Source organism: Vidua macroura, chromosome 16, assembly GCF_024509145.1.
Source record: "Vidua macroura isolate BioBank_ID:100142 chromosome 16, ASM2450914v1, whole genome shotgun sequence".
Taxonomy (NCBI): domain Eukaryota; kingdom Metazoa; phylum Chordata; class Aves; order Passeriformes; family Viduidae; genus Vidua; species Vidua macroura.
Window position 1 is genome coordinate 3,205,458 of NC_071586.1, and position 19,649 is coordinate 3,225,106.

At 51.9% G+C, this 19,649-nt stretch overlaps 3 protein-coding genes across 3 annotated transcripts; all 3 read right to left on the bottom strand.

Annotated features, from left to right (window-relative positions):
- Positions 1–6,008: 6,008 nt before the first annotated feature.
- LOC128815159 (hemoglobin subunit alpha-A) lies at positions 6,009–6,836 on the bottom strand. The gene is made up of 3 exons (XM_053991602.1): positions 6,689–6,836; positions 6,338–6,542; positions 6,009–6,236 (listed from the first exon to the last, which is right to left on the bottom strand). Exons 1-3 carry the CDS (start codon positions 6,781–6,783, stop codon positions 6,108–6,110), a joined length of 429 nt encoding a protein of 142 aa, XP_053847577.1. The 5' UTR covers positions 6,784–6,836; the 3' UTR covers positions 6,009–6,107.
- A 2,330-nt stretch (positions 6,837–9,166) lies between these two features.
- On the bottom strand, positions 9,167–10,062 carry LOC128815161 (hemoglobin subunit alpha-D). The gene is made up of 3 exons (XM_053991604.1): positions 9,924–10,062; positions 9,605–9,809; positions 9,167–9,346 (listed from the first exon to the last, which is right to left on the bottom strand). Exons 1-3 carry the CDS (start codon positions 10,013–10,015, stop codon positions 9,218–9,220), a joined length of 426 nt encoding a protein of 141 aa, XP_053847579.1. The 5' UTR covers positions 10,016–10,062; the 3' UTR covers positions 9,167–9,217.
- A 2,270-nt stretch (positions 10,063–12,332) lies between these two features.
- On the bottom strand, positions 12,333–19,084 carry LOC128815160 (hemoglobin subunit pi). Its single transcript, XM_053991603.1, has 3 exons — positions 14,276–19,084; positions 13,148–13,352; positions 12,333–12,608 (listed from the first exon to the last, which is right to left on the bottom strand). The coding sequence occupies exons 1-3, from the start codon at positions 14,368–14,370 to the stop codon at positions 12,480–12,482; spliced, it is 429 nt and encodes a 142-aa protein (XP_053847578.1). The 5' UTR covers positions 14,371–19,084; the 3' UTR covers positions 12,333–12,479.
- Between the last annotated feature and the right edge of the window lie 565 nt (positions 19,085–19,649).

Here is a 19,649-nt window from a genome sequence, read left to right on the forward strand (position 1 = left end):
AGCATTCCAGTGCTCACTGGAACTGTGTGGATGGATGCTGTGTGGATGTAGGACATGCCACCTCCAGACTGACAGCTGCTCCAAACACGTGGGGACATGCAAATGTTGTCACTGGCTTAGTGACTGTCTGGGCTGCTCCTTTTCCCTTAGGCTAAGCAGCCTTGCAGCCTCAGAAGGGGTGAGTTTGGGCCAGGGAGGGTCTCCTTTTGGCTGCAGAGCTGGAGTTGGGGCTGAAGCTGGAGCTGGAGAAGCTTTCTCCACTTCCCAGTCAGTGCAGCAGGTGGATCACAAAGACCTGCAGCCAGGCAGAAGATACAGCTGCAGTGGCATCTGCCTCATCCTGTGTGGCATCAAGAGCCCAGAGGATGCAGAAAACCACGTGGGGGGTTGTGTCTGTGCAGAGGCCTCAGGGACCATGGCTGTGCTGGGGCCAGGGCTTCTGTCTGAGTCAGTGACACTCTGAATGTGTCTTGGTGTCCCTGTGATGGTCAGGGCTGACCACTTCTGCTTCTTGCTCTTTGGTCCATGAGTCCTGAACATAGCTCTTCATCAGGAAGTTAGACAAAAGAGGAAGACCTGTTCTGGAGTGTATTTCCTGCAGTGTTTCAAACAGGCCTGTGGAGAAGTCTGGATTATATACTGGAAGTATCCCTCTTTGAGGCAACAACCTGGAAAAATAAATAATGGTGGCCTGTGCAATTTGGATTTATGGAGCTTTAACAGTGCTGACCCATGAATTTTGATAAATACATTTCTACTATTAATAAAGGCACTGAGCTGCTCAACTATTGAGGGATGTCTAAAAGCTTTCTGGATGAGCAGCTGCAATGCACATTTTGCTGTATTGCTTTCCATAAATCCATAGCTGGGATCCTCCTGGCCATGTGCAAAAGTCTCTGGAGAGCACAGAGCTGGCACAGTCTGCTCCCCTATCTCTGTTTGATCCTAGTGCAAGGAGTAAAAAAAGTGTCACTGACTGGAAAACTCAGTTTTAACTATTTTCAGCTAGGTCTTCATTCAATTGTGTCCACCCAGCAGCTTGACTTGAAGTCACTGTGACAGGGGAAGGAAGATTATAACAAAGAGCTGTACCCCAGGATTAGGGACCAAAACTCTGCTGTTAGAGTTGCACAGTTTTAGCTTTTGACAGAGAAGTCAGATGATGCTCCATCGCTGCAGGAGACTGCTGAAAGGATATTTGATGTACTCTGTGGAACTTTGCTATGTGCAGCTCTCAGTGTTGCTCACAAAAGGAAAAACAGAAGGTCAGTCCTTTCAGTGTAGTTAAAGAGGGTGACCTGGATAGGGAAATATGATCTAAAACAGGGGAGGCTGAACTTAAACTGGCTATTACAGCTCAGGAAAAAGATGCTGGAGCCCTCACTGATGGTTTGCCAAAATTGTAGCCTTGATGTGCAGAAGGAAAAAAAATGATGGTATCATCAGGAAGGGCCTGGGCTTGCAAAATAGCAAAGAGAACATCTCCTGCCTGTTGTGTAACAGCTTGGTGCACCCACATCTGTGCAGGTCTGGCCTCTGATCACAGAATCCTATAATCATGGAATAATTTGGGTTGGAAGGGACTTTTAAAGGTTGTCTAGTTCATCACCTCTGCCATGGACAGGGATGGCTTCCACTAGGTCAGTTTTCTCAGAGCCCCATCCAACCCTGGCCTTGAAAGTTTCCAGGGATGGGGCATCCCAACCTCTCTGAGTAACCTGTGCCAATGTTTTACCTCCTCCATTGTGAAAAACTTCTTCCTTGCATCTAATCTAAATCAAGCCTCTTAGTTTGAAACCACCACCCCTTGTCCTGTCGCAACAGGACATCTTAGAATGTAAGAACATTGTGGATTTACAGCCCTGAGCAGGGCAACTGAGATCAAGGGGATGGGGTAGCTGCAATAGAAGGGGGTTCTGGGGAGGCTGGGATTTTTCTCTGGAGAAAGGGGAGCAGAACATGCCAGCCCTACAAAATCACAAAGAGAACGTGGACCTGGTGCATGATGAGAGTTAGAGCCATCGATCAGTCTGGTAGATTGATTTAAAATGAATAAAGAAGACTTTATTTGGAGCAGGTGGGAGAATGAACTTCTGCAACTCACTGCCACAGGAGGTTGTGAAAACAAAGAGGATCAGCAGGTTTATAAAAGGTAGAGCAAATTCATGAGCAGCAGCAGTTCAACAGACAGATGCTGAAGGTAACAAGCAGGGATGCAGCCTCTGGAATTGCTATTAGTGCTTTTGTGGGAGCTGGAGGAACACAACCAAAGCTGGGCCCTCCCCAGATGGCATCTGCTGCTGCTGAAAAATACAGAAAAACAACATGGGGAGAGGGGAATCACTGATGTCACCAGCAGAGCATTGCCTAACATCTCAGCTCCAAGCAAAATCAGATCTCCCACGTGGTTGCTGTGTGGTAGGAAGACAGGGCAACCAGCAGGAAGAAAGATTTTGCATTTCTATTCAATTTCCATCTTTGCAGTGAAAATCTAATCAATGCTCATTTTCTGTCTTCTACCACTTTTCCTTTTTCCACTGGCAAAACAACCAGTGGTGGAGGAGGTGGGAGGATTCCAAAAAGTTTGAATTCAAGTACATTTCAATCATTCCTTGTTTTCAGACTGCTTGCCTGAGGAAAAAAAAATCCCCTTTACCTCAAAAACTGATGGAAGCCACCTCCAAACATCCAATATCTCTGGGAAAAGAGGGAGGGGGATGGGGTCACAGAAACAAGACCATCATGTCTCTTATCATTAGCAGGGTAAAAGGAGGAAACCAAGGAACCAGTCGGGTTCAAGTTAAAAAAAACAAAAACAAACAGTGGGACTTTCAATCAAGCAAAGAGATGAGTAATAATCATAGCCATTGCCAAGAATGAATCCTTTCAAATGAGTATGTTTTCCTTCCGTGACAGATTCCAGTTCTTTGTTTACCATTATTATTTACTGTTCTGTCATCAATAACTTGTTTTGTAGTGGAGAATGTCCTTATTGAGTTCTCAGATGTTCCTGAGCTGGAGGGGCTGCAAGCACTGGCTTAAAATTCAAAAGGATTCAGACAAATCAGGGAGATAATTTCAGCAGGAAAAATCTGACATTTAGGAAAGAGTGGCTGTCCAAACACACAGCAAAGAAGCAGAGACCTATTGGCTGCACCACTCGTGGGCTACACTATTGAATTCCAATATGGGACGTATAAACAAGAACAGTCTGTAAAACACACGATGTTTTCCTTCCTAATTCCAGCAAGAGGATCTCTCAACTGGTCTCCTAAGATCAGCTTCCAATGAGGAATTAATTCTCTATCTTCCCACTGCTTGTTTGCTAGATCCCCTTACTACTGGGAAGACAGAAAATTCATGGAGAATTCCTGTTAAACTCCCCTAGGATGCTTGACCTCCTCCAGAAGTATGTGTTTTTTTTATCCCTTTCCAAGACACACTCTCTAGGGACATGACTATCTAGCCAACATAATAAGATTAGAATCCAGCCTATCTGGACAATGCTGTTTGCAGCCCCTCAAGAGACTGGTGGAAGTCCTGTGATTGGGTAAGTCATTACCATCAAGCTCATTTCCTGATGTCATTTAACTCCTCTTTCAATAAAAATGAGCTCTGAGATGCCACTTGCCTTGGTGACACCACAGAACAGAGCACTGTCCTGTTCTGGGGGTATCTTTGAACCCCGGGTGCTTTGTCCATCAAGAATAAATGAGAACTGAGAAAAGCCTGCAGAATGGAGACACCAAAACAGGCATGACCTGGAGATACTCATCTTCTTTCTTCTGCTGAAGCTGCCTGGTGTGATTTGGCTTCCTGAGTGCTGCCATGGCCTGGATCGGGGGGCTTTGTGTCCAAATCCACCTCCTCAGTGTCACCTGGGGCTGTTTCAGGCTGCCGCTGCTGCTGTGGCAATGCAGAAGTTGCATCCAGCTCTCTCCTCAGCGCTGGAGCTGCAGCAATGCCAGCTGCAAAGCCAGCCTGGGCCAGCACTGGGGCAAATATTTGACCTGCTCTGCTCCAGAGCATGGCTGCTGTGGTGCTGGTGGGTCCCGAGGCAGCTGGGCAGGGATGCCAGCTCAGGGAGTGCCAAGCTGTGGCCAGTGTGTCTGTGCCATGGGGCTGGCTGTGTCCTGGGGCACACACAGCCACGGCCACCAAGGGGTGCCCAGCGAAGGGACCCCTGAGCTATGAGCCAGAGGCACGGGGGGCTCAGGGCTGGAACTCTCAGCAGGTCACACGGGCTGATGGGGAGGGGTCCTGCACCCCGCTCCGAGCTGGCACCAGCGTGCCCAAAGCACTCGGGATCTGGGGCCGGCTGGAAGCCCTGGCACAACAGCTCTGCTTCTCCCAGCCCTCGCAGCCTCTGCCTGGCCCCGATAAAGCTTGAGGTCCCCATCTTGTGGCAGCAGGGACAAACGGCTGGGACAACACGAGCTCAGCGGCTCTCCGGCCAGGCAGAGCCCTGGCAAAGTGCTGCAGAGGCAGGACACTGCCCGCTGGCACCCGACGTGTCCTGCCTGAGGTCACAGCACGGCTCGGGAGCAGTCAAAGCTAAAGCAAGCTGGGGACAGCTCTCATCCTCACACAGACATTGTCCCCACGTTGCTCTTACACCTTCTCTCCTGTGCCCACCATGCTCGGGACCATGAGGGCCCTTAGTGGCTGGGTTTGGAGAAGTCCAGGTCATTGATGGATTTCATGTTGGCTCTTCCCAATGCTTTTCACACCAGTTCACATCTCCTTGCACACCTGTGTGCCCCGAATCCCCACCATATCCTGGTTCTCCACGAGATCCCCAGGAAGTTGTGCCTACAGCTCTGCCTGGGTGCTGTTCCTGGCTGGAAGGGTGGAACCTGCTCCATACAAAAGTGGATCAGATTGGCCAGTGATGCCCTGAGTGGCTTTCTCCTCCCTTCCTCACTGTGCCCAGGAACAGCGGGTGCGTGGGCTCATGATGCCTGCAGTGCTTCGCAGAAGAGACCCTGAAGGGCCTCCTTTTCTCTTTGGAGGTGCTGGAGTTTCTCCTGTCTCTGTGCATTCACTGACAGTGCCTGGGGGCCATGGCACCAGGGAAGAGTCCATCCTTGCCAGTGCCAAGGATCAAAGGAGCCTGTGGCAACCTTGGCTGGCTTTGTGAGCCACCCTGGGGCTTCCTTGAACCTTCCCCTCCTCACTAAGGACCTCCCAGCCCTTACTCAGCACCTGGCAGGTCGTAGCCTCCTGGAACTATCTGTTGCCCAGTCTCCCACCACACCCACAGCTGGAGGAGAGCCCACACGTTCCTTTATCAGCCCCCACCACGGCCACCCTGCTGTGGGCTGCGATAAGGGCTGGGGGGGTGCAGACACCAGCGCAACTCCTGGGCTCCTTTTCGTGCCCTGACACCGCCCCACACTGCTGGATCTGGAGCTGAGCCCCATCTGCTCCCCTTGCAGCTCCCCAGGACCCCTCCACAGTGACACCCCAGCAATGGGCCATTAGGTGGAGACAGAAGAGGTCTTACACCACTGCACAGCCCTGTGTGCTGGGTGTGCAAGGAAAGATGCCCTGGCACAGGGAGGTCCTCAGGCTATTCCCACTCTGCTACCAGGCAGAGGGTCACAGGCGCCAGGAGCCCCTGTACTCCTGCAAACCTTCTCAGGAGGAGATGCCTTCTGACACTGCCCTGAGCAAGGGTGCATGGGGCTCGTGGTGCAAGAGGGGATCCTCAGCGTGGAATTCTGGTGGGACAGCCTGGGGCTGCAGGGAGCCCCAGATCTTCCATGAGTCTCTCCCCTCCACTGGTGCATAGAAATGCTCTGTTTGCTCCCAGAGCCCCACGGCAGCAGAGCAGTGTCTGCCTGCCGGACACCACCCCCCAGATGCTGCCTCCTCTCAGGGACAGCAAAACCAGAGCCCATTTCCTCCATGTACCCACCTGCTGGGGAGACCTCCAGTTCAGACCCCCAGAGCACATCCCTCCCGCTCCCTTCCCGCAGGCAGCACACAGAGCAGGACACCAGAGCTGGAGCACAAATGCAAGAGATTTTATTTCAGAACATTTGACTGCTCGCTGTCGGAGGGCTGGTGGTGTGTTGGCTCCAGCTCTGGCCACAGTACACGTCTTAACGGTACTTGGCGGTCAGCACGGTGCCCACGGCGCACAGGAACTTGTCCAGGGAAGCGTGGACCTCTGGGGTCAGGAGAGAGGGGTTGCGAGTGGCCACTACCACCAGGAAGCACTGGCCCAGCAGCTGAAAGGCAAAACGATGTGGTGAGCAAGGGAACGAGGCAAGGGAGTAGCCAAGGGGTGCAGGAGGGAAGCTGGGCTGGTCGCCCCTTCCCAGACACTCACTTTGAAGTTGACAGGGTCCACACGGAGTTTTTGGGCGTGGAGGTCGCTGAGCTTGGAGAGGGCACCGGCAAGGTCATCGATGTTGTTGGCAGCTTCGACCAGTGCAGCCGCCACCTTCTTGCCGTGACCCTTGACCTGAGCAGAGCCCTTTCCTAGGTCGAAGTGGGGGAAGTAGGTCTTGGTCTGGGGGTAGGTGGCGAACATCCTGGAGAACAGAGGGGTGCGGAGACAGGTGAGACAGGGAAGGGTGGCAAGGGACAGAGACAGCTGCGGATGGGGACAAGAGGGGGCAGATGCGAGGGAGTCGGGGCTGGAGAGGAGAAAGGGTCACGCCGGGGACATCCACAATACCTCTCCAAGGCGTCGGCGCCATATTCGTCGGCTTGGCCGCCGATTTTGGCGAAAACGCCCTTGACGTTGGACTTGTCGCCGGCGGACAGCACCATGATGTCACCCCCGAGTCGGCAGCCCCAGCACGGGTGGCCCCGCTGGCCGCCGCCGCCCTTATATGCGGTGCTGGGGCTCCGCCCGCCCCCGTCCCCGCCCGGCCCCGGCCCGGGGGTGCTGGACCCCGGCCAGGCGGGGCCGCCGCCCGTCCCCCCCGCCCCGCTCCGCCAGGCACCGGCACCGGCACCGGCACCGGCACCGGCACCGGCACCGGCACCGGCACCGGCACCGGCGGGGCGGCTCTGCCTCGGGGGCGTCGGGTCGGGGTTAAGGTCCGGGCTTGTTCCAGAGCGGGTCTCTGCCCCGCGGACACAGGCTGATGTGACAGCAGCGTTAGGCTCAAGGTTAGGCTTGGGGTCAGGATGCGGTTTAGGTTTATCTGTAGTGCCTGGGCTGGCGTGGGTTGTCGTTAGGGTCTGCACTGGCACTGGCAGAGGAACCCGTGTGTGTCCCCTGGCATGGGGTGGGACACTGGCTGGATGTTCCTGACACAGCCTGGATGTGTTCTGGCCAGGTGTTGGGACAGCAGCGTGGGGGAGCCTGTGCTCCACACCCCCACACAGCCCCGTGTGCACCTGCATGTACAGACTGACCATCCAACAGCCTGCACGCACACCCCGAGCTGCCCCAGGACACGCACTGCCAGCTGACACCTACACGTCCTTGCACACGCATGTGCTGTCCCTGTACAGCCCTCTGCCATCCAACACAGTCCCTGTGCACAGCTGCCCCACCGCATTCCCTGCTCTTGTTCCTCAGGACACCCCACACCAGTGTACCCCACACCAGTGTACCCCACAGGATGTGTCCTCTTCAGCCCCTGCTCCCTGAACCACAGTCATGTCTGTTTGCCAGCAGAGCCCGGATCTCCCCAGCCCCAGCCCCCTCCCCTGCACTGTTGTGCTGGCCCTGGTGCTCTGGGGCACTGGGGGACCCTGACTTCTGGGCAGGGAGGACACTGGGCAGAGCCACGGGATCAGCACTGGGCACTGCTGCAAGCACTTCGGGAAGATACGAGGGACCACAGTGGTCTGTGGTGAGCCCTGCGTGCTCCAATTGATGAGATGAAGGTGAGGAATGTAACAAGGGCAAGGAAGATGAGGGTGGTGAGGAAGACAAGGAGGGTGAAGGGGCTTGCAGAGCTCACAGTAGGTTCGGCAGGTGGCGCAGACAGCAGGGACAGTTCACACCCGTGTTTCCTCCATGGCTGAGGTTCTTATCATTTGTGTTTGGGGGAGATTAGCTCGGTTTGGCAGCACTTCAGAGTGGGGAGGGAGGGCCGGGGGGGGCTGACTTTCTGGGAAGCAGCAGCAGCAGGGCAGTGTCTGCTGCATGTGTGTGCATGGGGAGAGCTGCCAAGGCAGCAGAACCCTTCAAACTGGTGGCACAAAAACAAATGGGTGTAAATGCACGAGAGCACACTGGGATGTGGATTGGGATGTGTTTGAGGATGGAGGACAAGCGCTGTGGGTTCACCTGCAGGAGCAGAGGCTGCCACGGTCAGGGACTGCCTGTGGGTGAGCAGGCAGGGGCTCTGCATGCCCCCACCTGCCTCCTGCCTGCACCTGGACACTCAGGCACCTCTCTCCTGCAGGATCTCCTCTCCTCTCTCTGATGTCGCAGCACAGAGCAAATCCAGGGCTAGTTTAGTATCTCATAGCCCCATACCTATGATCTCTGATTCTTTTAAAATTCGGGCTCCAAAGTCCTGAAACCAGTGTCCCTATACTGGACTGCAGATTTGCCCATCCCATCCCATCCCATCCCATCCCATCCCATCCCATCCCATCCCATCCCATCCCATCCCATCCCATCCCTACCCTGCCTGGGTCCCAGGGGAAGAGCAGACACCTGGGGCAGGTGTGGAGGTTTTTCCATGGCAGTTGACTGGGATTTGTGGTTCAGGAGCTTGAGTCCCTGAACAGTCTTTGTGCTTAATGGTCTGCGGTGGACTTTTCACTCCATGAATTCTCAGATTGCTTCTGGAGCTCATGCAAGCACTTAGCTCCTGCAGCACCCCTAATAAAGTCTTAAAAAGCCATCTTGATAGATGGAGACAGGCAGGATTTATCCTACACCCCCACCACCCCACAGGAATCCTTCAGGGGAATGCAAGGATCACATTTGTCTTGGCGCAGCCTTCGCCCTGCTCCCTGGAGGGATGCAAGCACAGCTTCATTCCCTGGGTCCTGCCATCAGCTACATCCTGTTCTGGGGAGGGTTGGAAGCAAGCAGGACCCTGAGGGACACCCAGGGAGCCCAGGGCTGGTGCTGCCCTTCCCGTACCGCATTCTCACACCCACAGCCCCCTTCCTCCAGCAGGAACACTGCCACACTCCAGCCCACCCCAGCCCCCAGCCCCGGCACAAACAGACACGTTGCTGCAGCAAAAGAATCTTTTTTTATTGATGGTACACAGGCACGGCTGACAGCTCATCTGTATTTCTCAGCCAGCACGCTGGCCACAGCCGACATGAACTTGTCGACGGCAGAGTGCACCTCGGGGCTGTACTCCTTACCCAGGCGGGTAGCCAGCGACACCTGCAAGCACTGCGACAGGAACTGCAAGGATAAACAGGGCTTAGCACCGCCACTCCAGCCCTCCTGTCCCCATCCCCGTCCCTGTCCCACACCCCCTGTACTCCATCCCCTGCTGTCCACCCTGATCCCGCTCCCCCATCCCCTGTCCTCCATCCCCCAGCTCCCTGTCCCCATTCTCTGTCCCTTAGTCTCCATTCCCCATCCCCTGCTCCCTGTCCCTCCATTCCGATCCCTATCCTCAAACTCCGTCCCCATTCCCCATCCCCATCCCCTGCCTGCCTTGAAGTTGACGGGGTCCACACGCAGGTTGTAGGCGTGCAGGTTGCTGAGCTCAGACAGAGCCTGGCTGAGGTTGTCCATGTTCTTGATGGCATTGCTCAGGGCAGCCACCACTTTCTTGCCATGGCCACGGATCTGGTCAGATCCTTGTGACAGGTCGAAGTGGGGGAAGTAGGTCTTGGTCGGGGGGTAGGAGTGGAACATCCTGGGGGAGTGGGACAGTCAGTGGTGCTGACCCCAGCTGGACCCACCACAGTGGCCCCTCCGTGGGGCTCCCACCCCCTCATCCCCCTCTCCCGTGGGGTTCCCAGGCCTGTACCTCCACAGGGCATCGGCTCCGATTTCCTCCTCGGCGCCGCTCAACTTCCCCCAGATCTGCTGGATCAGCTTCTTGTCCTCGGCGGTCAGCATGGTGGCGGCTGGAAGAGTGGGCAGGGGTTGGTGGCAGCAGCACTGCAGGAACACCTCTTATAGCCGCTGGCACCTCCACCCAGCCTTATCTTATCACACTGAGGGGCGAGGGGATGGCCGGGCCCTGGGAGCGGCTGCGGCACTGCCTTGGGGGCCCCGGATACCTCGGGGGGCCCTGCCCTAAGGAGGCCCCTGGGGGGCCCAGCTGCCTGTCCTGCCCCACTGCACCAGCCCAACACCAGAATGGGGCAGGGGGCAGCACCTTACCAGGCTGTCCCATGGACAGCAGCAGCCCCAGGCATGTCCCACGAATGCCACAGCCTTGTCCACCCTGGCTGGCATGTCCTCAAACCTGCTGTTGTGATCCACCATTCTCCACAGATGGGGCAGGATCCTCCTTGGCTCTGAGGGTGTTGAGGCACAAGTGTCCCATGTCCCCTCCAGACTTTGGCACATCCAGCTCCTCTCTGCCCCAAGAGGCCCCCATGGCCTCTGAGCAGGAGCCATGGACAAGCCCTCCCAGAGAAATCCAGTATGGGAACAACCCCTCTGGGTTCACGGTCTTCCCAAAGTCCATCCTGTGATGCTTGTCAGTCCTGGACTCCTTCCCTTCTTCCCACCCCAATGTGTGCTCCTGCCTCTCCCCATAAATGCTGGGAAATCCCGCAGGGCACGTGGTGGCTGGTCATACAAAAAAAGAATTTTAGAATAATTGAATTATTAATGTTGGAAAGGGTGTCTAGGATCATCGAGCCCAACCATTCCCCAGCACTGCCAAGGCCAACACTAAACCAGGTCCCCAGGAGCCACATCTACACATCTGCTAAATCCCTCTAGGGACAGGGACTCCACCACTGCCCTGGACAGCCTGTGCCAGTGCCTGACAAGGCTTTCAGTGAGGAATTTTTTCCTAATATCCAGCCTAAGCCTCTCCTGGCACAACTTGAGGCCATTTCCTCTGACTCTCACATCCTTCTCTCAGCCTCTGCAGGAAGGAGTTGGTGCAAACACGGGGTAAGGGACACGCCAGATACTGTCTTAGCACGTAAGTCATGGATTTAACCCTCCAGGTTACCTGACATGCATGGATGTAGAATGCCTTAGAAGCTGCTGTGGTGACATATTTAGAGCCATTTGGTGGCCTGAGAGCTTCCACATCACCTTTCTCCCCCTGTCCAAACACAGTCCCTAAATTCCATGGATGAGACAAGGACTGCCACTTGCAGTGCTGGCTCAGGCTGGCCATCAGAGCAGGCTGAAGGCTTTGCACCCATTGTTTCATGCCAGAAGTCTCTGAGACAGGAGCTGACATGGTCCTGTGCTCCAGGTTTTTGGCCAAAGTGCCCCAGTAAAAGGTGGATGTTCCAGATTTTGTTGAGCAGCATTTGCACAGCATCAAGACTGTCTCTGCTTCTCACTCTGCCCCCACCCAGGGAATAGATTTTGAGGTGCTGGGAGGGGACACAGCCAGGCAGATAGGCCCAACTAATCAAAGAGGTATTTCATACCATGTAACACCATGCTCAGCAATCAAAGGGAAAAGAAGGGTTCTGAGGGAGTTTTAGGGGGGTTATTTATGGTTTTTGCTCATGAACTGGCTAAACATCAGCCTGCCCATGGGATGTAGTGAGGGATTGCCTTTGCATCCCATGTTTTGTTTTCTTCCCTCCACTTCCACTTAGTCTTCACTTACTAAACAATTATTTCTGTTTGTTTGTTTGATCTTGACCCCCAATTTTTCTTGCTTTTATCTTCCTTTGCCCTTCACCTCATCCCATTGCAGGGGGGAGGTGAGTGGGCAGCTGGGGTGCAGTGGCTGCACAGTGGGGTTAACTCAGAGAAGAAACACATCAGGTACCACGTCCATACCCCATGGAGAGAGGCACAAGAGGACAATGCCCTGCATTGCAATGCAGGTTTGGTTCCCAATGGGCTGGGATGGGTTTTGGATACGTCAAGCAAAAAGCCTGGGTCCATTCAATGTCCTAGCAGGGTAAAAGATTCATTCCTGGTCAGCCTGGAGACAGACTGTGGTGGATATACCTTGGTGAGCAGCTGCAGTCACAGGGCTCCAGCCCATTTTGGGCTTCTGCTCAATGTTATGTTGCTCCCACTGAATGTTATGTTATACCCACTGAATTGGCACATGAATTAGTATGAGTTCATTAGTATATGAATTAGTACATGAGTTTATAAAGTTTATAAACTTTAACTTTTTATAAACCCCCTCCATATTGTGTAGACATTTCAGAACACCCCTGCCTGAACATTCAGGTGTGGGCAGAACATATTGAGAGGAAAGCACAGAGACCATAGCTCACATTTGAATTATTTATTGGGTTTTGCAGATGACCGAGACCCTGCAGCAGGGATTTAAAGAGCTGCCCAGGAAGGGGTGATATCCCAGAGCCTGGCAGCAGGGCTGGGCTGTGGATGGGCCTCCCTCACCCTCTGTTGAGGTCATTTATCTGTACTTCTCCGTCAGAACAGAGGAAACACTGGACAGGAACTTGTCCCACGCAGCATGAACTTCTGGGGTGAAGTCACGGGGATAGTGGGCAGCCACGGAGCACAGGATACAGTGGGAAAGCAGCTGTAAGGGAAAGCAGCATGAATTCCATCCCAATGAGTACAGGTACCAATGTAGGGGTCTGCAGCGACCCTTGGGCCCAGTGTGCTCGGGGATGACAAGTACCTGTCCCAGCCAGGCAGTGCTGCTGCCTGAGGTGGGAGTGAAGAAGTACAGCTGTCTTTTGTACAGGGCAAAAGGCACTGCTTGATCCCACTCCCTTTTCCATGTGCCCCGTCCTTCCTCATGTGCAACAAAAACAGTGGGACTGTTTATAATTTATTAAAACTTTGTTCAAGACAGCTTGATGTGTGAGGCAGATTCATGAATTACAACAAAACCAGCAGAGATTCGAGTCTGTCTAACACAAACCACAGGAGCTCCCCGAGGAGTTCTTTGCCTGCATTGGGCCAGAACTTCCATTAAAAGACCCAATCTCAGGTTAAAAATCATATGAGAAATGAGCTGTGCAGCACAGTCAGGGATCAAGCTGCCATTAGAGACCTGTGCTCTCTAATTTTGTGATGGCAGTTTCCACCCCTGAAAGTCTTGTGCTCACTCACCTTGAAGTTCACGGGGTCCACCCTGAGGATGTAAGCATGGAGCTCACTGAGCTTGGCCAAAGCCTTTCGGATGTCATCAATGTGCTTCACAGCTTCCCCGATGGCATTCATGACCTTGGAGCCGTGGCCACGGAGCTGAGCTGAGCCTTGGCTCAGATCGAAGTGAGGGAAGTAGGTTTTTGTCTGGGGGTAGCTCAAGAAAAGCCTGGAGGAGAACATGAGGAAGTGGTCAGTAGAAATGGTATGAGGTGGTAAAACCTCAGAACAAGTGCAGTGTAAACCTTCTGCAGCACATGCAGATTAGACAGCAGGTTTATCTGTACGTACTAGAGAAGAATTAAGTGTTAAAAATTATTTAAAACTTAATGTAGTCTTGGGCTTGGTTTTGTTTTTAATAAATAAAAGCCCAAACTTATCACTGATTTTCCAGTATTATATTATAACCAAGTTTCCAGGACCTTCAAACGAAAATTAACAAACCAGAATTGATATGAATGATACTCAGAATCCTGAAAGGAGGATCACAATACTATATATTGAGCTGTAAATAGCATTTAAGTCACTTTGAATAACATAAGAATTTCTGATAATTTCCAGAACCTTTTGTGCCAGCTTGTTTAATTGGTATGGACTTTTAATTACTGTGCCATGCTTCATGCAGGGGGTCCAGCTGTCTTGTTTCACAGCAGTTTGTTACTTAACAACTGGAACAATGAAACCTGAGCATCCAGTGAATTTAGTGGACAGCTATTCTCTTAATGCATAAAAATTTAAGAGAAAGTGCATCACTTGTACCATAAACCACTTCAAGTTTATCCCCTAACAGGGATAATGGTGTTTAGGACACTGAGTATGAATGACTTTGAATTCCTCACCAGTGCTTCTGGCTATGAATTCTTCTGTATGGCTATAAGGAGAAAAAAAACCTATTAAATTGTTTAAAAAATCATGCTTTACTGCCAGATTGTGAAGCATTTAGTAGCACAGATATAACTCCTGGAGATTACATATCAAACAGCACAACCCGTCATCAGGTCTCCCTGGTCCCAGCCTGCTCTCACTCACCCAAATTCTACATGAGATGCATCCCAATAGCAAAGCCCTCTCTGGAGGCTGCTGGGGCCTTACCTCTCCAGTGATTCTGCCCCAATGGCATCAGCTTGGGTGGCCACCTTGGCCCAGACGGTGACCACGGCGGCTTTCTCGGCTTGGGTCAGCGTCATTGTGCAGGAGGTGCTGGCTCTGTCCCTTTGCAGTGACCGCTCAGAGCAGGTTTGGACTCACCACCCTGGCAGCCCTGGTTATAAAGGGGAAGGGGGGAGCAGACCCCGGTGCCTGCTGACACTCATTGGTCACTCCAGAGGCCCGCTGTGCAGTGGGGGACACTTATCTCCTGAGAAGCAATGGCTACATTGGCAAGGGTCAGCACACTGTCCTCCTTGCCTGCTGGCCTTATCAGCTTCTTGCTTCTTAACCCAACAGCAGTGTGGTCCAAAGAAATTGTCTGGACACGTATTGATACATGAACAGAGAGATAATGCTGCAAAATTCCAGTGATGAAGCATTAGGACACACGTCTAAGCTGAGAAGCGCGTGGACTGCAGCACGCTAAGGAGCCTGGAGAGGAGCCTGCATTTCCTCCCTTGGTTCACAGATGTGAACACAAGACTCTGGGCCTTTCTGACCCAACCACTTCCAGTATATGTGGCTGCACCATGTGCAATATTTCACATAAAATGCTTTGTAGGTAGTCGTAGGGACAGGCTGGGAGATCTGTAGTGCAGTTCAGAGGAGAAATGAAATTCTGATTTTTTTAAGAGTAAGTGCAGATTCTGCACTTTGCCAGCCTCTTGCAAAGAATTAGGGACTCACTTTACAATTGCTGCCTGTGACAGCACCGGTAGTAAGGACTACTTTGGATACAGGAATAGAGAGTTTGTGAAATTGAGTATGATGCTAGAAAAAAGTGTGTGTGCGAGAAAGCCCAGTCAGATTTCTTTTTTTATAATCCTCAGACTGCACATCTTTGATTTCTAACTGTGTGATCTTACTGTTAATTGTTCCCTGCACTGTAAAATAGCCCTCAGCACTCCAGTTAGTGCGGGCTGTGTTGTGCTATGTGCTGGACATGCACAAGAGCTCCTGGTCCTACAGCAGATGGCTGGTACCATCAGGGCATGGGCCCTGGGTGGGTGAAGGACCAAACAAGCAAAATGGAGACCAGCACAGGTCTGTAATCACAGGTAAGTGGGCAAAGTGTCAAAGAAATACCCTACTGGAGATGGTTGCTGCAGAACCTCTGGGAGTAAATATCCTGCCAGCACATAAAGCAGAGGTAAATCTCTTTGCCACGCTGATAAACTTCAGCAGCCTCAGACATCAGCACTGAGAGCTGGCAGCTGTGCACAGCTGGTACAGTCAGAGGGGTCAGATAATGTTCTCTGCCCAAGCAGCCCTGCACACTTGTGTGGAGAAGGTTGGTGTGTCTCAGTGAGAGATGTGTCTGCATTTCACAGCAGCACTACCCACCACCACAGAGGGTGTTCCCCAGCCATGGTCATCCTGCTAAAGGGAAAGCCCTTCTAGGGATCTAATGATCCTTGGGTGGTGCATGGATTGGGGCATGTGCAGCCCATGGATACCTGTGCTGAAGCACAGGTGTCCCACAGGAGTGTGCACTGGCCTTGCAGCCCCTCAGGAGCCACAGGGAGCTGTGCTGTGCTGCTGGAAAGCTGCTGGCTTTGAGGTGGCACCCGTGCGTGTGTGTATGGCAGGGATCTCTTCTGTGCTGTCACATGGTCAGAGAGAGGTCTCTCCTCTCTGGGTAGACTCCACAGCCTGGAAGAGTTGATCCATAAACAAAGAGACACCACTTTCCTGGGGCTGTGCCTCTGCCACTGCATCCTGGGCTCAGGTGGGAATGAACCAGTGGTAGGGTCAGAACCAGGGATGGGGGCAGACCGCAACTTCTGTATCCTCTGGTGTCCCCACTTTGCTGAGGCAAGTGGCACTTGCAGAAGGACTCTGACCCACCCCTTATACTGTGCACTGGGCTCTAATTTAAGCTTCTCTGCATGCCATCTGTCACACAAACTAGAATAAACCTGGGGCTTTCCCAAAAGGCAGGCACAAAACACTTGGGGCCTCTGAGTCTGCAAGCCTGGCTGGGTTTGGGGATCTTGAATTATCATCCCCTCTGTGGAGGCCAACAACTCCTCTGGGATTTAATTTCAGATTGTGTTCAGTGCCACAGCTCCTCCTCAGTCCTCCTGACCACAGGCTGGGTAATTCACTCACTGTAAGAGGGGATATGAAAGTGGACTCATCTGAGACACAAGGAGGACAATTGTTTTACCACAGGGAATATTATCAGAGGGCTCTTTGTATACCTTCCCTTTGATAGTGCCATACATATCCCCTGAAAACCCAGAACTCACTCTGGCTACACAGATGCAGAGCAGTCTCCAGTTAAAAGTGCCACTGACAGCATAGGCAGAGTTAGGCCACGGACAACATGGTATTACATTTATACAACTTAAATGAATGGCAGTACCAAGAAAGGCTGTATTCATCATCCCTTGCTACATACATTTCCAAAACTTGCAGTTTTCCCATAGAAAATTTACTTTGAAAATACAGATGCTGTTGTGAAATATCCATTTACATAATGTTTTTGTCTCCTCCCCAAAGTGCTGCCTCTTGCAAGTCGTGTTGCATGGCAGTGCTCCAAGCTCTCCTCAGTGAGAGTGCTTTTAATCAGGGGTTACTCAACCAAGCTGTGACCCAGATAAACACAGGGATAAGGCACAGACCATCAGGACTCCTTCCTATCCTGCGTAACCTGGGCATTGCTCCTCTGTGACTGCAGGATTAAGGTTTGTGAGCACACAGAGTGATGTCTGCACAGGAGGATTCATCATGACTGAAATCATTATGGAATTTGAATTCCTTTTCTGAGAGTTACTTCTGCACTATCTCAAAAGCCAGAGCAGCCAAAAGGTGACAGTGGTTTGCCAGAAGGAGCTCATTGCTCACTCAGGATCAGGGCTGTGCTGGGCATTGTTGTGGGAACTTCTCAGGAACAAATCCAGTGGGAGAAGTCTGATCCTCAACACAACGTGACATGGAAAATGGCCCGGCTTTGCATGAACGTTTCAGCCAAATTCCTCCTTACAATGCTCCAGCTACCCATGGGTAGTGAGACAAGGGGGTCCTGGCCTCAGGAATGCAAGGAACTGGACAACATGACTGCTGCTGTTCCTGTGTCACAGGGCCACTAGTGAAGACATGTCCTCTGGGAAGCCCCATCCAACCTGTCTTCCTCTCTTGCTGCTGCTTCTCGTGATGCTCCACAGCTCCACTGCAGAATGTCCACCCTTGGGCACGTCACGAATCTTTGTCAGAAAATCACCAAAGGGGATTTTTTTTTAAAATTGATGTACGTCTCTTTAAATCTAAAATCTGTTCCAAAAGCTAGCTACCAGAGTTTCTCATTTTAAACAGCAGAAGCAAGGAACAGACCTGTTAGCTAATTGTAAAAGTGGTATTCTAATTTCCAACAGACCTGATTGAATTGAATCATCCAATTGAATGCCATCACTGTGAGATCAGGGATAACTTTCCCCACGGGCCTGTATTATCCACAGGAATTGCCTTCCCCTCAAGGAGAATGCTGTGGATAAGGGGGGGACATATATCTGCTCTAACTCTGAAATATCTGAGGCATATTACATTTTGAAAGTCTGGAAAGTGGAGTCTAAATCGTGGCTTTACTCTTTAATTTCCTACTAGAGCCTGAAGAACTTGCAATCATTGCTTTAAATGACAAGGCTAACTACAACTAAATGTCCAAGAGCTGGGAATGACAGATAGGCCTATAATTTATTATTTAAGAAAGTAAAATTATATTTTGAAGCAGTCACACTGAAATTTTAACACGACAGCCCAGTGCTGGTGTACAAGGAGTGCTCTGCTGTGATAACATGACTGGTCTTTAATCACCCCAGGACAACTCTCTCCCCTCAGCATCGTCTTCTCTTGCTCAATTGTTATCGCTGGCCTTGTGCAGAATGGCCCTGCAGATTACACCCTGCTGGGGCTGCTCATCTCCCTCTTCAGCCACCCACCTCTGTCCTGTGTCCCTGGGGGGACTGCAGAGCAAAACCCCCAGAGTGGGGATATCTCAGTGTCCAAGCATCTAAGTAATGCAATAAAATACAGAAGAATTTGCATAAACCCCAGGGCATCCTCAAATAGAAATGCTGATAACTTCTGATCTCGATTAAACACAAAAAAATATGAAGGCACCAAGACTGCTGCCAGGGGAGTAATGTCACCCTTCCTAATCCAGAGGCAGGAGTAAAAGCATGGAAACCATGAGGCAGGGTGCATCAGAGCTGTGAAGGGAACATGAGCAACAAGCTCAAGCCAGCCTTTCCATGAGCATGGGGAGCCCACAGGTCTGATTTCCAGAGCTGCCCCCCTGCAGGCACCCTGGTGTCACAGAATCATTAAGGTTGGAAAAGCCCTCTGCAATCATTCATCTGCAATATTGACATGCTGGATTTGGCAGCTCTGATGGAAACAATCTACTGCCAGATGGTGGAAGAATGGAGAGGGACTGGAAGGGAAGACAGAGGAATTCTCCATCTGCGAATCCACCCTCAGTGGTACCCAGGCTGGCACAGGGAGGGTGGAGATGCACATTAAGCTCCTGCATCCCATCTCTTGTCCATGGCAAAGCCAGGAGAGGTCATCAGTTCCTCTCCCACTAGGGAAAAAGCATCCATGGCCTCATTCCAACCCACAACAAATTACCTTTGTTTTCCCAATTAATTTAGCCTTCTGCTCAGTGTGCGGCACGTGTGTACTTAGCTCCAGAAAGGCAGAAATGTTATTTCAAAAAATTGTTTGAAATGTCCCAAAGAGGCATTTGCAGCAGGCTTTAACCAGTGTTCCTTTATCTCCATTCCCACTATAATTACCAATGAGCCTCCTTGTTTAATACTGCTTTATGGAGCTCTTCTTTTCTTCTTCTTTTCTTCTTCTGTTGCTACTAGAAAGTTGCTGATGTGGAAAAAAAAGCAGGGAAAGTGCCATGAGAAGAGTCATGGCAGACTGAGCTCACTTAGAAAAATTCCTATTCAAAGACACACTCCAAGGTGTTAGGTTAAACCAACACTGTCAAGCCCACCACTAAACCCTGTCCCAAAATGCCACATCCACATGTTTTTTGAATACTTCCAGGGATTGTGATTCCACCACTGCCCTGGGCAGTTCCAGTGCCTGTCCACTCTTTCCAAGAAGATGATAACCTGGAGGGGGAGGGGGGTCTGGGCATGGGGGAGATGATGAGCCCTCGCTGGTCTTTGTTACCAGCTCTCAGGAAAGTTCTGGAGTTAATGACTGAACTGGCTAAAAGCCCACAAATGACCCATAGTGGCCAAATAACAGCATTGGGTGGTCCAGGATCCAGCAGCCCCTGCAGAGGGATCCAGGGCTG

What these genes read in the sequence shown, in the direction of transcription:
- LOC128815159 (XM_053991602.1), bottom strand. Translation starts at nt 6,783, where the DNA reads ATGGTGCTGTCCGCCGGCGACAAGTCCAACGTCAAGGGCGTTTTCGCC. An exon ending in GGCGCCGACGCCTTGGAGAG is followed by an intron (nt 6,543 to 6,688) that starts GTATTGTGGATG and finishes TCTGTTCTCCAG; the next exon opens with GATGTTCGCCACCTACCCCC. An exon ending in TGGACCCTGTCAACTTCAAA is followed by an intron (nt 6,237 to 6,337) that starts GTGAGTGTCTGG and finishes TTTGCCTTTCAG; the next exon opens with CTGCTGGGCCAGTGCTTCCT.
- LOC128815160 (XM_053991603.1), bottom strand. Translation starts at nt 14,370, where the DNA reads ATGACGCTGACCCAAGCCGAGAAAGCCGCCGTGGTCACCGTCTGGGCC. An exon ending in GGGGCAGAATCACTGGAGAG is followed by an intron (nt 13,353 to 14,275) that starts GTAAGGCCCCAG and finishes GTTCTCCTCCAG; the next exon opens with GCTTTTCTTGAGCTACCCCC. An exon ending in TGGACCCCGTGAACTTCAAG is followed by an intron (nt 12,609 to 13,147) that starts GTGAGTGAGCAC and finishes TTTCCCTTACAG; the next exon opens with CTGCTTTCCCACTGTATCCT.
- LOC128815161 (XM_053991604.1), bottom strand. Translation starts at nt 10,015, where the DNA reads ATGCTGACCGCCGAGGACAAGAAGCTGATCCAGCAGATCTGGGGGAAG. An exon ending in GGAGCCGATGCCCTGTGGAG is followed by an intron (nt 9,810 to 9,923) that starts GTACAGGCCTGG and finishes CCACTCCCCCAG; the next exon opens with GATGTTCCACTCCTACCCCC. An exon ending in TGGACCCCGTCAACTTCAAG is followed by an intron (nt 9,347 to 9,604) that starts GCAGGCAGGGGA and finishes TTATCCTTGCAG; the next exon opens with TTCCTGTCGCAGTGCTTGCA.